The sequence below is a fragment of the Tyto alba genome, unplaced genomic scaffold (genome assembly GCF_018691265.1).
Source record: "Tyto alba isolate M040663 unplaced genomic scaffold, T.alba_DEE_v4.0 Super-Scaffold_1000006, whole genome shotgun sequence".
Classification (NCBI taxonomy): domain Eukaryota; kingdom Metazoa; phylum Chordata; class Aves; order Strigiformes; family Tytonidae; genus Tyto; species Tyto alba.
This window is the reverse complement of record NW_024881272.1, coordinates 17,112,046-17,124,830: the sequence shown is the minus strand read 5'-3', so window position 1 is coordinate 17,124,830 and position 12,785 is coordinate 17,112,046. Positions and strand designations below refer to the sequence as shown.

Genomic DNA, 12,785 nt, shown 5'->3' with positions numbered 1-12,785 from the left:
AAAAGTGTGTCTTACTATGGAAATGGGGAAACAAAGAGTTAACCAACTTGCTTATGGCCATGTGACCTCATTACAGATACCACATTTTTTGTTCTGAACATAAAACCATGTATTTCCACTTAACATTTGCCATGTCACCAAAATTAGCCTTCCTAGAATAATTACAGGACCCTAAGAACTGCTTTCTGATTTCAGATGATGTTAATTGAGTAGGCTGGATTGTTTTCTGTCTCCCTTCTTTCCTGCTAAGTAATAAAGAAACTCCTTGTTCCTTATACAGCTGCATTTGACAAGGGTGATGACCGAAGACTTGGCAAAAAACCTGTATTCACTAGTTCTCAGGTAAACGTTTATATCCAAACATTAAAAATACCAGAAGCTTGCAAACAAAACTATTTTCATCATGTGTTTTAAATTAAATATTAACTTGTCATATTATTTAATGGAACTGACTTTTGGAAAAACTATATTTTTTTGTGAACTGTTATTTCTGCAGAATCAGTAATTTCCATTACTGGAAACATCTTAGGACTCAGCCTATGCTCTGCTACATTTTCAAACAGATAAGCTCAAATAAAGGACAGGAATTTGTGTTCAGAATCTCACATTCCCTTGTTGCTACGTAATGAAACTGATCTGTTTCCCAGAGCAAATGGCTTGCTACTGAGCTAATGAATATCTGCTATTATCACAAGACACCACAGCACTGAGTCTGTTACACTCCCTGACCTGGAAAAATATTTTTTAGTGTCCTTAACAGCTCTGCTGTTGAGAGTCATACTCAAAACTATATTACTATTTGGTAGAAAACCAGTATGGTTTTCACATGATTTGAAGGTCTTGGATATGTTGCAATGACACAGGCATCACAAAGATTCCATTTAATGCACTTGCTTTTCCATGTTTCAGTATATATCTTTACCTGAGGAGAGAATTATTATTGTCACTTACCGGATGGATACACTGTTGGTAATAGTTAAAAACATCACATGTATTATAAATATTTGGGTTATGTTTGTAATAATTCATAGTCTATTCCTCTTTGGAAAATATGCACATATTACTCAGAAAAGTTTTCTTACTTCAACAGACACTATTAATATAAATAAATATTACCAAGAAATTTGTCCAAAGTGAAAATTAAACTCTACTTAGATATTTCTATATCCTCCGTATAGAACAGTATTTCACATGAGATTTACTAAGCACTCTAGTTATTTCTGGTACTTTTAGATCTTTGAAAGCCATCAATCTGAGCTAAAATTGAATTTTTAAAAAATTATTTCTGTGCTGAATCTTGTTGTTTTAGATTCATATACCACTTTAAAAGCAGCTGTTTTTCAGAAAAGAAAGATTATGGATAGTTTGATGTTATAAATGTCTTCTGTTTTGTTTCTTTTCCTGATGTTTTTTTTTTCTAGCTAAACAAATCTATTCCTGAATCTGTTGGTATAAGTAATACTTCCTGGACAGAACACAGCAAGAAAGACTGCTGGGAAGATTCTTCCACTAATCGGGATAAAATGAAATCTGATGGATTAGGAGCATCTGGACATACATCCAGCACCAATCGAAATGCTGTTAATAAGGCTTCAAAGCATGAGGATGTAAAGGGGAAAGATGGCAAAAAACTAGTTTCCAAGATTACTAAGGATTCAAAACCTGGGGAAAAAGCTGCTTCACCAAAGGCTAGAGCTGTTATAAAGACAAAAATAGAAAATAATGGAAATGTGAAGGCTGAAAGCATGCTTACCAAGCAAGATACAGAAAAGACATCATCTACAAGTGGACAAAAAAATTCAGGAAGTTGCAAAGGACTAAAGAACCATGAAGGAAAAATTGCAGGTGCCAGACCTAAAGTGCTGACAGTAACCTCAAGCATGCAGATCAAAACAAAACCTTTGAAAAAAAACGTAGGAAAGGAATCTCCCTCCTCAGTGATTGTGGCAGGAACTTCCAGCAAGTCAGCAAACTCAAACATAGATATCCAGACTGCTAGTGAACAGACAGAGGAACCCAAAGAAGATAAATTGGTAGAGGAAGGGAAAAAACAGACTGGTAATTCTTTTTTTTTTTTTTTTTTAAAAGTCCCCTTCTGATTTGTCCCTGGTTGATCATACACTGAAAAAACAGCCTGGAAAGCTTTAAAAAAATCTACTATAGATTGCTAAGAGTGACTTTCTTCCCCTGTAAATGACTATTAACTTGAGATAAAAATATTAAATTTCTCCTCTATTAACTGACTTCATTTTATGATCAACCGCCATATAAAATGGTAAAAGTTTTAAAAGTTTAGCATCTATGCTGTTTTCAATAGCTGATCTTCATATATTAGAATCTTTTCAATACTTACATTCAATTCATTTCCCTCTATAATTAATTTTTAATTTACTTTACAATAGTGAAAACAAAGTCATCTGTGAAGATATCAAACGGAGTCACCAACAAAAAAAAAAGACTGAGCTTGAGGTTAATGTCACAACAAGCAGGTACATTACAAATCAATATTCTGCTTTACATATATATGTATATCTGTGTGTGTGTGTGTTTATTTTTGTGAAAAAAGTTTCAGAAAAACTTACTGTTCAGTCAATGTGTTCTTTTTAATCTGAGAATGGTTGTTTATTGCATGTTTTTATTAAAACAATATGAGTTAGCTACTTGAAACATTGCTGTAAAGATAAAATTGGTTTGGCTTTTGTGTTGGATTGTTTCATGCTAATCATTTTAAAATTGTTATAGGTCATTCAGAATTCTGCATACTGGAACAGTTAATGACTACACAAGGTGTTGTAAATTTACCATTTCTGGGATAGTTTAGATTAAACTGGATTAATCTGAAGCACTGTGAAATTGTGAATGGGTCATTTATATGTATGGGTGTAGATAGATAGATACACATGTAGGTTTTATTTTCAAAAAGTATACCTTTTAGGCTGCATTTTCAATGTTTACATATTTGTGCGTATTAAAATTCATATATTGTTTGTTTAAATGTAATTAAACATTGCTAGATTTTAAGCTTGGAAGTAATGGATATAATAATTTCTTTGCAGTCTGACAAAAAAATCAACTGGAAAAGTGTGTAATGAACAAAATGTACAAACTGTTCTAAAGAAGAAAGGGAATATGAGTAGCAATTCTGCAACACAGCAAAAGGCTCAAAACACACCTATCAATTCTCCCAAGAACCAAGGTAAAGTTTCGTTAAGAAATTAAACGGTCTGCCGTTTTGTGGTTTTTTTTTTTTTTTTTTTTTAGCACAAGCATTTGGCAAAATCCTCTGAACAATTGTGTTTATTTTTCCATATTTCACTTTTGGTGACAATCCTAAACTGTATGATGTAAATGAATGTGTGTCAACTTCAGAATGTTTAAAAGATTATCTTCACTACCAATCGGTGTCTTCTTCTGCTTATTTACATCTGCTTTGCAGTCTCTTTTATTTGCTGATCCCCTGCACTTCTGTATTTGGAACCATGACTGAGTTCAACAGAAATTCTGTAGGTCAAGCATTTATTATATGCATCAAAGATCTGGACTGCAGACTCCTTTATGAGCTGCTAGTTTATGCCTCCCTTTTTTGATGGTCCCCTAGCTGCAGCACTACTGACCCAGCCCACAAACCAATACTTGATTTTACAGCTATTTATAGCAAGTGTGGGAGATGACATTGTAGAGCACAGGGAAGAAGCCCTGCTTTATAGAGAAACAAAGTATTAAGGGTGGAGGTCTTTTTAATCCCATTTGGAATTGGCGCTTACTGGTGGCAGAAAGAATATTCAAGTTATGTTATCTTAAATGCATTATGATACAGAAAACACAGGTCCTGTCAGTTTGTGGTCATTGAAGATCTTGCAGTATTTTCTGACTAAGCAGGGACATTAATTCTGGTATTCTAATCACATTATAACTAATACAATTATTTTCTGCCTACTTTAATTTCCTCTAAAATATAAATTGAATACAGTACTCATCACTTCCTGCGCTAAGATGCTGTGCAGTCTTTCTGTGCACTATTGGATAGCTGCTGCTTTCTACTCCAGTGATGACTGCTTTACTTACAGGTTGAAATAATTCCTTTATGTATAGTCTATGAAGTGCTTCAGTTTTAAAGATGACATGTACATGCAAAACGGTATTTTTCTCTACTATTTGTTTAAGATCTCAAATCTTATTTCTTTAATAAGCCTTAAATCCCTTAGTTACATAAATAGTTGAGTAACTTGCTTCTCAACGGAAACAAACACTAACATAAATTTGGTGAATATACTTTGACTGGTATATACAATCTTTATAGTCTTTTTTTTTTACTGTTTGTTAGGAGCTCAGGGGGAATGGCCAAATTCACTGAAATCAAGAATGTCTCCAAAACATAATGAAGAAAAAAATGTGTTACAGCATCTGGTTCAGACAACACTCCCAGAAAAACATTCATCAGCCAAGAAGAAAAGTGTTAAGCAGTTGCAAACACCTGTAGCAAAAGCCACTGCAAAAATAACATCTAAAACTCTGGCTCCATCAAAAAATGCTGAGATTATGAGTAATAAAGACCACAAGGTGAAAACAGCTGGGCAATCTGTATTAAAATCTCAGTCCTCTGCCCAAAAACATCCAAGGAGTGAATCTCCTGTTATCCAGAAGAACGCGCACACCTCTGAGCACAGAAGTTCAGGACACAAACTTGAAAAAAACATGACTGATGCTGTGGCAGGTCAACTTCATGATAATAATGAATGCTATTCTGCAAAACAAAGTGAATCTTTGAAATCTGTGATAGAAGGTAGCAGCGAAGATAAACTGCTAGCATCCTGTCAACCAAATAAACAAATATTATCAGATCCTTCTGAAAATGTGGAAAACAAAATACAATCTGAATCTTCCTCTCCTCTAATTACAGAAGAAACTATTTCTAAACTCCATGTTTCACTGGAAAATGAAATAGAAGCAAGACAAGTCTGTGGAGATCGGACTGGAATTAAACAGATTGAAGATACAGAGAAAGATGATGATACAGCTGAATTTCACTGTTATGCACAGTCTTGCAGGGATGGATACTCAGACTTTCCCAAGGAAACCAGTCAAAAGGCTGCTGCTTCAGGAGACCTGGTGAAACATTTAAAAGCAACAAAAGTTTGTACTGAACAAAGTGATATATTAAACTCTGAAACAGGTCTTAACTATGGTGAAAATGATTTACCAAGCTTTTCCAGAATGATTACCAATAAAGAAGATGAGACATCATCTCCTCAGGTTCATATGGAGGGATTTCTTACAGCTGATGAGCTGTGTGATACATCAGTCTTGACTGAATACAAATCAGTTACAGCAGATTTAGATGATGTTTCAGAATGTTCCACAGAACAAATAACAGAAAAATGTTCACCCAGTTACACAGAGCCTATAGATCCTACAGAAATGCCAGAAAACCATGAAAATGCAGAAATTCCCTTTGTGGACCACTGGAGCACTGGTGCACTAGATCCAAAAGAGAGTCCCGAATCAGATACTGGCAGTGCAACCACATCCTCTGATGATATAAAACCAAGATCAGAAGATTATGATGCAGGAGGCTCTCAGGATGATGAAGGATCCAATGAAAGAGGGATTTCTAAATGCAGCACTATGTTATGCCATGATTTTCTTGGAAGAAGCAGCAGTGACACAAGTACACCTGAGGAATTAAAAATTTATGACAGCAGCCTAAGAATAGAAGTGAAAATGAAAAAAGAGGGTTCTGATCTCTTCCGTGTTAACTCAACGAGTGATGATGAAATACCAAGAAAAAGACCTGAAATCTGGTCCCATCAAGAAAGTGCGAGGACCAATAGTAGAGATGGCAAAAGTTCTACTTTTGGTAATGCACAGTTTACTCAGGAAGCAGACCAAGTTTCTTCTTCTGCTGATGAAACAGAAGATGACAGATCTGAAGCAGAGAATGCTGCAGAAAACTTTCCTCCATCAAATGTTCCTGCGCAGCAGTTCCAAGGAATTGATAACTTAGCTTTTGAAGATGCAACTGAAAATGATACTGCAAGTCAAGAGTTTTCTAAAACTAAAAGTTTCAAACGATCTGTTTTACTTTCAGTAGATGAATGTGAAGAATTGGGATCTGATGATAGAGTGGAAACTCATACTTCACGTCAGCATTCAATAGATTCTCTTACTCCTTCAGAAGTATTTGACAGTGTTTCTCAAGAGCACCATGGAAAGACTTTCTATTCAGGATACTCACTGGAAATTGAAGATGGATTCCTGGATTGCAAAAAGCATAAGGATAGAGACAGTAGATCGGATAAAAGCGAAAGTTCTCTCCTACATCTTCATGGCACTGAAATCCCAGGGAAGGAGAGTCAAGGTGCTTCAATGACTGAACAAAATTGCCCAGAGAAATATTCAGCAGCTAGTCCATGTCCAGGAGAAAACCAAGAAGTAAATATGAAGAATGAGGGGGCTAGTGAAATTCACCAGTGCAATAAATACTTAGACAATGATGCAAAATCTCAAGGAAGACCATGTCATTTGGATCTTCATCAGAGAGAAACGAATTCTGATGCGCAAAAGAGCAGCTCTGCAAAACCTATAGAAGCCAGTAAGAATCAGATACTGACTCAGGAAGGTCAAGTGAGAGACAGTCAACCAGCAACTACTGAATGCGCTAATACTGATTTACTTACAGGTAATGTACAGAAATAGAAACATTCAGTCATTCAAAAATAAATTAATAGGGAAATCTTTGGCAATTTGTCTGGGATTGAATCCTGAACTGAAGTAATTTTGGCTGAAACTATATTAAATTTAAATATATTTAAGTATTCCACTTGGGTAGAGAATGCTTATCTGTTTGAAATATCCGTCAATACCCTGCTGTTCAATGAGAAACTTGACTACAAGAAAAACGATTTTATGTAATGCTAAAAGAAAGATTGGATGCAGTTGTCGGTACTTCAGTTATTTTTGATCCAATCTAACATTGACAGCACCAGCTTTTGATGGAATCTTAGTATTTGTTTTGTCTGCTTGACGCCATATAGTATGTCTGAATGGGATGTGCAATAACTACAGTAATAACCTTAACTAAAGCGCACTGAACTATTTACCTGAACAGCTATATGCATTATTGCATTATTGTTGTAATTTATTTATTTATATATTATACACAAATTTGGATCCTTCTCCCACTGAATATAACTGAATATTTGCCACATACATCAGTGGGGGATCAGGTGTGAACTCTGATTTAGAGCTTATGAGATGTCTAAAATTCTAAATTTTACCAGTAAAACTTATTTCCTAAAAGAGAGATTATAGTTACAACTAATTCTTATATACAGAAAAGTTCTAACTTGTTTCACGTAGCTAGATGAATACTTGTCTAGTTTTGTGTTTTGTCTTCTTTATACCAATAATTAAGTCTGTTTATCCCATCAAAAATATACAATAGTGTTGATTACAACTATTGTGTATTCAAGAGTAATGAAATGCTGCTGATGATCTATGTTCAGCCAGACCACAGAACAAGAAGACATTAAAAGTTGTACTATTTTTTTTTTTAAGTTTGCTTGCCCTTGCCTGCAGCTGCCCTTGCATGTGCAGTGTAGAAATACGCCTGTGGATAAACAATTTTGGTTTTAATTCTCTTCAAAGCTGGCATAGCTTAAGTCACCATTCAGTAATCATTCTCTATTAATTCTCTCCATGCACCTCCTGGTCTAAATTTAATTTATGTAGTAAATGAGAAATTTCATGTGCATTAAGTGTATATTTACATTGTCATTTTCTGTATCAGAAACTTAATTATGGAGGTTACTGTTAATTACCAGTGGTGATTGCTGCTTTAACTTAATTTATAAATCATACTTTGTTTTTTATATAGGAAATAAATGCCTCAAATTTTGTCAATTTTGTATAACCCTCCATCCCCCCTTTTTTTAACCTGGTTGGATTGTTCTTCTTGAATGAGTTAAATGTTGCTCTGCACAGCCCTGAGGGGAGGATCATCTGCAATTTTTACATTGTACAGTATTGTGAATTATTTCAGGAGACATAGATGATTATGACACAATGGCACAAACCTGCATGTATGAGCATCGACCTTCAAAAACCCTTTCTCCAATATATGAGATGGATGTTGGAGAAGCAATTGAGCAGAGGATGGATTCAGAAACAGCAGTTCTAGATGTGGATTTTGAAGATCAGCAGTTTGCAGAACAGGACTGGACTCTTCTCAGGCAATTGTTATCTGAGCAGGACTCAAATATAGGTTTCAAAAACTCTGTTCCTGAAGACCTTAACTTAGCACAATGTCTTATCAATCAGACACTGTTTCTGGCACGAGATGGTTCAAATCCTCAGGGTACATCACAAGTTGACACATTCAGTAGGTGGACTGAACTAATGTCTCCACTTGATGATTCCTCAGCAAGCATTACAGTGGCAAGCTTTTCATCTGAAGACTGTTCATCCCCTCAAGGGGAATGGACAATTCTTGAACTGGAAACCCATCATTAAGGTGATCAACTGTTTGCAACTGAACTCCAACCCATTACCCAAATCTATTTTTGATGAGTTGTTTCCATACAATAATGAAATACTGCATCAGTCAAGAACGAGCAATTCTTGATACTGAGGCAATCTTTCTGATATAATGAGGTAAATATGTTAATTTATAATCTAGATTTAATCACAATTACAATAATTTTTCAAGACTTAAATGTATGTGTTTTCTAAAAATGAACTTTGAGCATGTATTTTCTAGAACTGTTAGAAAAATTAGATGACATAAAAGAAAAATCTTGGTTTCCACCCTCCCTTTTATCTTCCTTTCTGACATTTAATATTCTCATTGAACAAGAATTTAAAGGTGACTGCACAATTAGTAGAGCTATTCCCCTCCTTTTTTTTCCCCACTCTATATGGTGACTTCATTTTACAACAATAAAGATTCAGACTGGCTGTGTCGAAAGGTGATGTGTGCCAATGCTGCTTTAAACAATGGAAACATATACTTATGTTCAAAGGAAACGTTTCAACATGAATTTGCCTTGGGCCTTATTAATATGAGCAGCTTGTTTCATCTAGATTTGATTTCTGTATTTTTAGTTTGCTTCGTTAGAAGTTTCCAATAAATTTTTTAAATTGTCTTTCCTTTAAATATAAGACTTCAGAGGGTCTGTGCTATAGGAAGAGCACTGTGTCTTTCTTGGGAATGCACATACTTAAGTAAATATTTTTAATGGCATAGTGCATGAATTCAGAAGAGTTGGAAGAATGCTGCTCCTGTTCTAAAAAACAGTGTGTCTTATATCTCCAAAGGTATCTCTCAGTCTGAAGCCATGGAATTACCGTCAGGTTTCAGTTCCTTACATTTGCACCCTTCTGAGGCATAGCAACAGTCTCAGGAATTTGGTTTTGTTTGTTATCAGAGATGCTACATTTTTGGAGGGGTAACAGGATTCTTGCATCTTCATTAATGCCTCTAGTGAAGCTCTTTTATTGAGACTAAATGTCAACATAACCATTCTTCTGATTGAGTGAAGTGAAACAGGATATACTTCTCAGTACTGCTCATCCTGCTGCTTTTGGCTATTAATTGGGGTGTGGACAGGACTGTTCATTGTCTTTTCTGATTCGATGGGGAAGGAGTGAGAAACTATATGTAATTCTTACCAAGTGAGAACTCCTTCTGAAACATACAGGGATTTTTTCCCTGCAAAGGTTAGGCCCTCTAAGATATTTGCATTATGGAAGTTGTAGGGCTTGTCTTTCACACAGCTTAAAATCTAAACAGGAAGTATTCTACCTCCTCTTAGTTATTAACAAAAGTGCCTTCAGAAGTGGGTGCCATATGGCAGTAAAAGGCTACTAACATTTTTTTGTTGTTGTTAAAACAAATTATTTAAGTGCACGATTGAAGCTGAGTGTAATCACTGATAATATGGTCAGTTTTGCAAGCCTTTGCACAATTCCAACAGTGCACCTTCATTTTCTTTAGAAACCCACTTTCTTTTTGTTTGTAGTCAGAAACTCTCAGTTCTGTGGAAATATGAAGTTGCCCCAGCATATGACTAAAGAAGTTATGACTTATCTCTGGATTTGACATAATATAAAGATCTCTGAGGCAAAATACTAGAAAGCCACTTCGAACTCCTGATACAGAATTAAAATTGATGTTTTATTTTCCCTAAAATAAATGGAGGAAGAGTTTTATTCTTTAATACTAAGGCAGGAAAAAAAAGGAAAGCCTTCCTTTCTCTTTTTGTCAGTGAAGAAGTATGACTCTAAACTCAGGGAAGATGTTCAGTCTCATAATAAAAATCTTTCTCCTACTCTTACCTTTTAGCAGCATAAATAGTCTGAGATACTATAATTGAAAATATTTTGAATGTGATATGCTGAATTCACCACAGTCATCATATTGAGGGAGTGAGAACATTCAGGAGTGCAAATCATCAAGACAACCTATTTTTCGCCTTCAAGTTTACAAGGTATATTAATAGTATTTGGATCTTTTGGATAAATGAAAGAACTATAGTATTAGCCATAGTAAAAAATTAAACTCTAGAGAAGCTCTTACAGAAAGCTGAGGAATGCTGTTTTCTCAACTTCTATGTATAAGACTAAAGTAAAAGTTGTTTACAATAAAGTTTAATCAACTTCAAAATCCTGATGATATTCTGGTAGTGGGCATTCACACTTTAAATGAAATGATGGAAAGGAGAAGATAAAGGATTAGGAAAAGTGACAGAAAGGGAAAAAAGGGTTCATTTTGTCTGTTTGTTGCTTTACCCATATTTTTAACTTCTTGCTGAACTGAAAAAGTGACGCTGGAAAGTGGCACACAAAGTTCCATGTTTGTCATATGAAATACAGTCATGTATAGGGGGTTTTTATTGTTTGTTGGGTTTTGTTTTGTTTTTTTTTTTAATTTGCATTTACTTTTCCAGTTGTATGAAAATTAAATTAGCTTCTCTCTCCAAGTCCCCAGTTATGTTGTTGCAATTCCTTTAGTAGTTTTGCAGTAGACCAGTGCGTTTGGTGTATTGTTCAGTTGGTACATATGCAGCTGTAGAGTTTAGCTTCCCACAGGCAAATTGTCTCTGTAGAAGTAGCAGGAATAAAAAGCAGTATTGTTTTTAATTCGCATTACCAGAGTGCCTGTGAGGCTTAATCAGACCAGCATCCCACTGGCTAGACATTGTACAAACACAGAACAAAAACAAAGACTTCCCACAGAGTGGTTATAATCCAAGTTAAGACAAAAGACAAAAAAAAACCCCATAGATGGAAAAGTAAAATTAGAGTGTCTGTATTTGTCTAGCTGATTAGCAACAGTTTCAGCATACCATCAGTTTAAATACTGTCAATTTTTTCTTCTGTATGTGTTATGAGAAGGGGAAATCGACGGGTGAGATTTGGAGGCTGGATAATGAATGAGCTGTTAAGAATCTATATTCCAGATCAACCATCTCTTCCTGTTTGACCTTGCTTAGTAGTCCCTCCTCGTTCAGGAGGATGTTCAAGCTTTAAGCAGGTGTAGGTGGCTACCTGTTTAACAGTATCTGTCACTTGAGTTCTCTGGAGTCCTGCTCATGCCTCCTGACAGTGATTTTGTCACTGTATTGGCCTGTTATCCAAAACGTGAGAGTGGATAAAGGTTTGTTTGAATACTTCATATAGAAACAATCAAAGCTAGTGTCATGGGCTCCAAGTAAACAGTGATTAAGAGGTCCTGAATGACCTCTAAAGACAAGGTACGTACATCTGATGAAACAGTGAAAGGGCATCAATGAAGAAACTAAAGAAAGAGATGGCATAGTCAAAATAATGTTTAAGAATTTACCTTTGCAGTAGTATTTTGAATGAGTAAAAGCAATTAAATTGCTTTGTCAAAGCCTGAGAGGACAATGTTGCAGTGAACAAGTGATACTGAAAGCTTACCTGAGATTGTTATGTGAATGGGTAAAGATGTTTCTATCCTACAGGTGGTAACAAGAAATTTAGTGAAGTATCAGTGAAATTTATAGGAGAGGACTTGGAAATCAGAATTAAAGATAACGACCCTGGCTTTGTCCACCCTGAATGACAGGTTATGAAAGTGAAAAATAAGGAAGGATGTTTTACATGTATGGATGTATTAAAATTAAAATAGGCTAGACCTCCAAAAGGTTAGGTCAATAGGCATAATTACTTTTTTTGCTTGGAAAATTAGAGTCTAGTCTGGACTGTAGAAGCAGCTTTGCAGGTTTTTCACATGTAGATGCTAGCTGAAATAGTATTTGTGGAATAAATCAGTCAGACATATTGAGGAGCAAAAAGAGAAGGAAATAGAGGCCCAAACACTTGAAACCCTACAGGAAACTGAGGAAAGTGGAGGGCCTTCCAGATGATCTGCTCAAAAAAGCAATTGGGGAAGCAAAGGAAATAAAGATAGCGACAGGAGCCAAATGAAGATGACAGGATATAAGGAAAAGTGCACTGTTGCCTTCATTGAAGATGGCTCACAAGCCACATGAATATAAAATAGCAGTTTTGAGGGTGGTTAAGAACACGTTCTTAGGGACTGTGATCAAATGAGATGTTTGCTTCCTCAGAATGAAACACAGGCAGATGCCAGTTTGGTGGAGTATAACAACTTTAGGAAGGAAACTGAGCTTAACCATTAAAAGAGGCAACAATTAGAAAAGCACATCAATTAATAATGTATTTTGGTTTGGTTTTTAAAGGCATGAGATTATACCATATTTATATAGTGTAGCAAAAGAAGTGAGGAGATGAGACCTAAT

The 12,785-nt window shown here is 35.4% G+C and overlaps 1 protein-coding gene across 1 annotated transcript in view; it reads left to right on the top strand.

The window, feature by feature from the left end:
- Window positions 1-12,785, top strand: part of BTBD8 (BTB domain containing 8) — a 41,239-nt gene extending 28,454 nt beyond the window's left edge. The window contains 7 exon segments of the mRNA XM_042808333.1: window positions 281-342; window positions 1,422-2,058; window positions 2,403-2,438; window positions 2,441-2,489; window positions 3,057-3,196; window positions 4,325-6,679; window positions 8,042-12,785. Coding sequence (XP_042664267.1) covers window positions 281-342; window positions 1,422-2,058; window positions 2,403-2,438; window positions 2,441-2,489; window positions 3,057-3,196; window positions 4,325-6,679; window positions 8,042-8,511 — 3,749 coding nt within the window. The 3' untranslated portion in view covers window positions 8,512-12,785.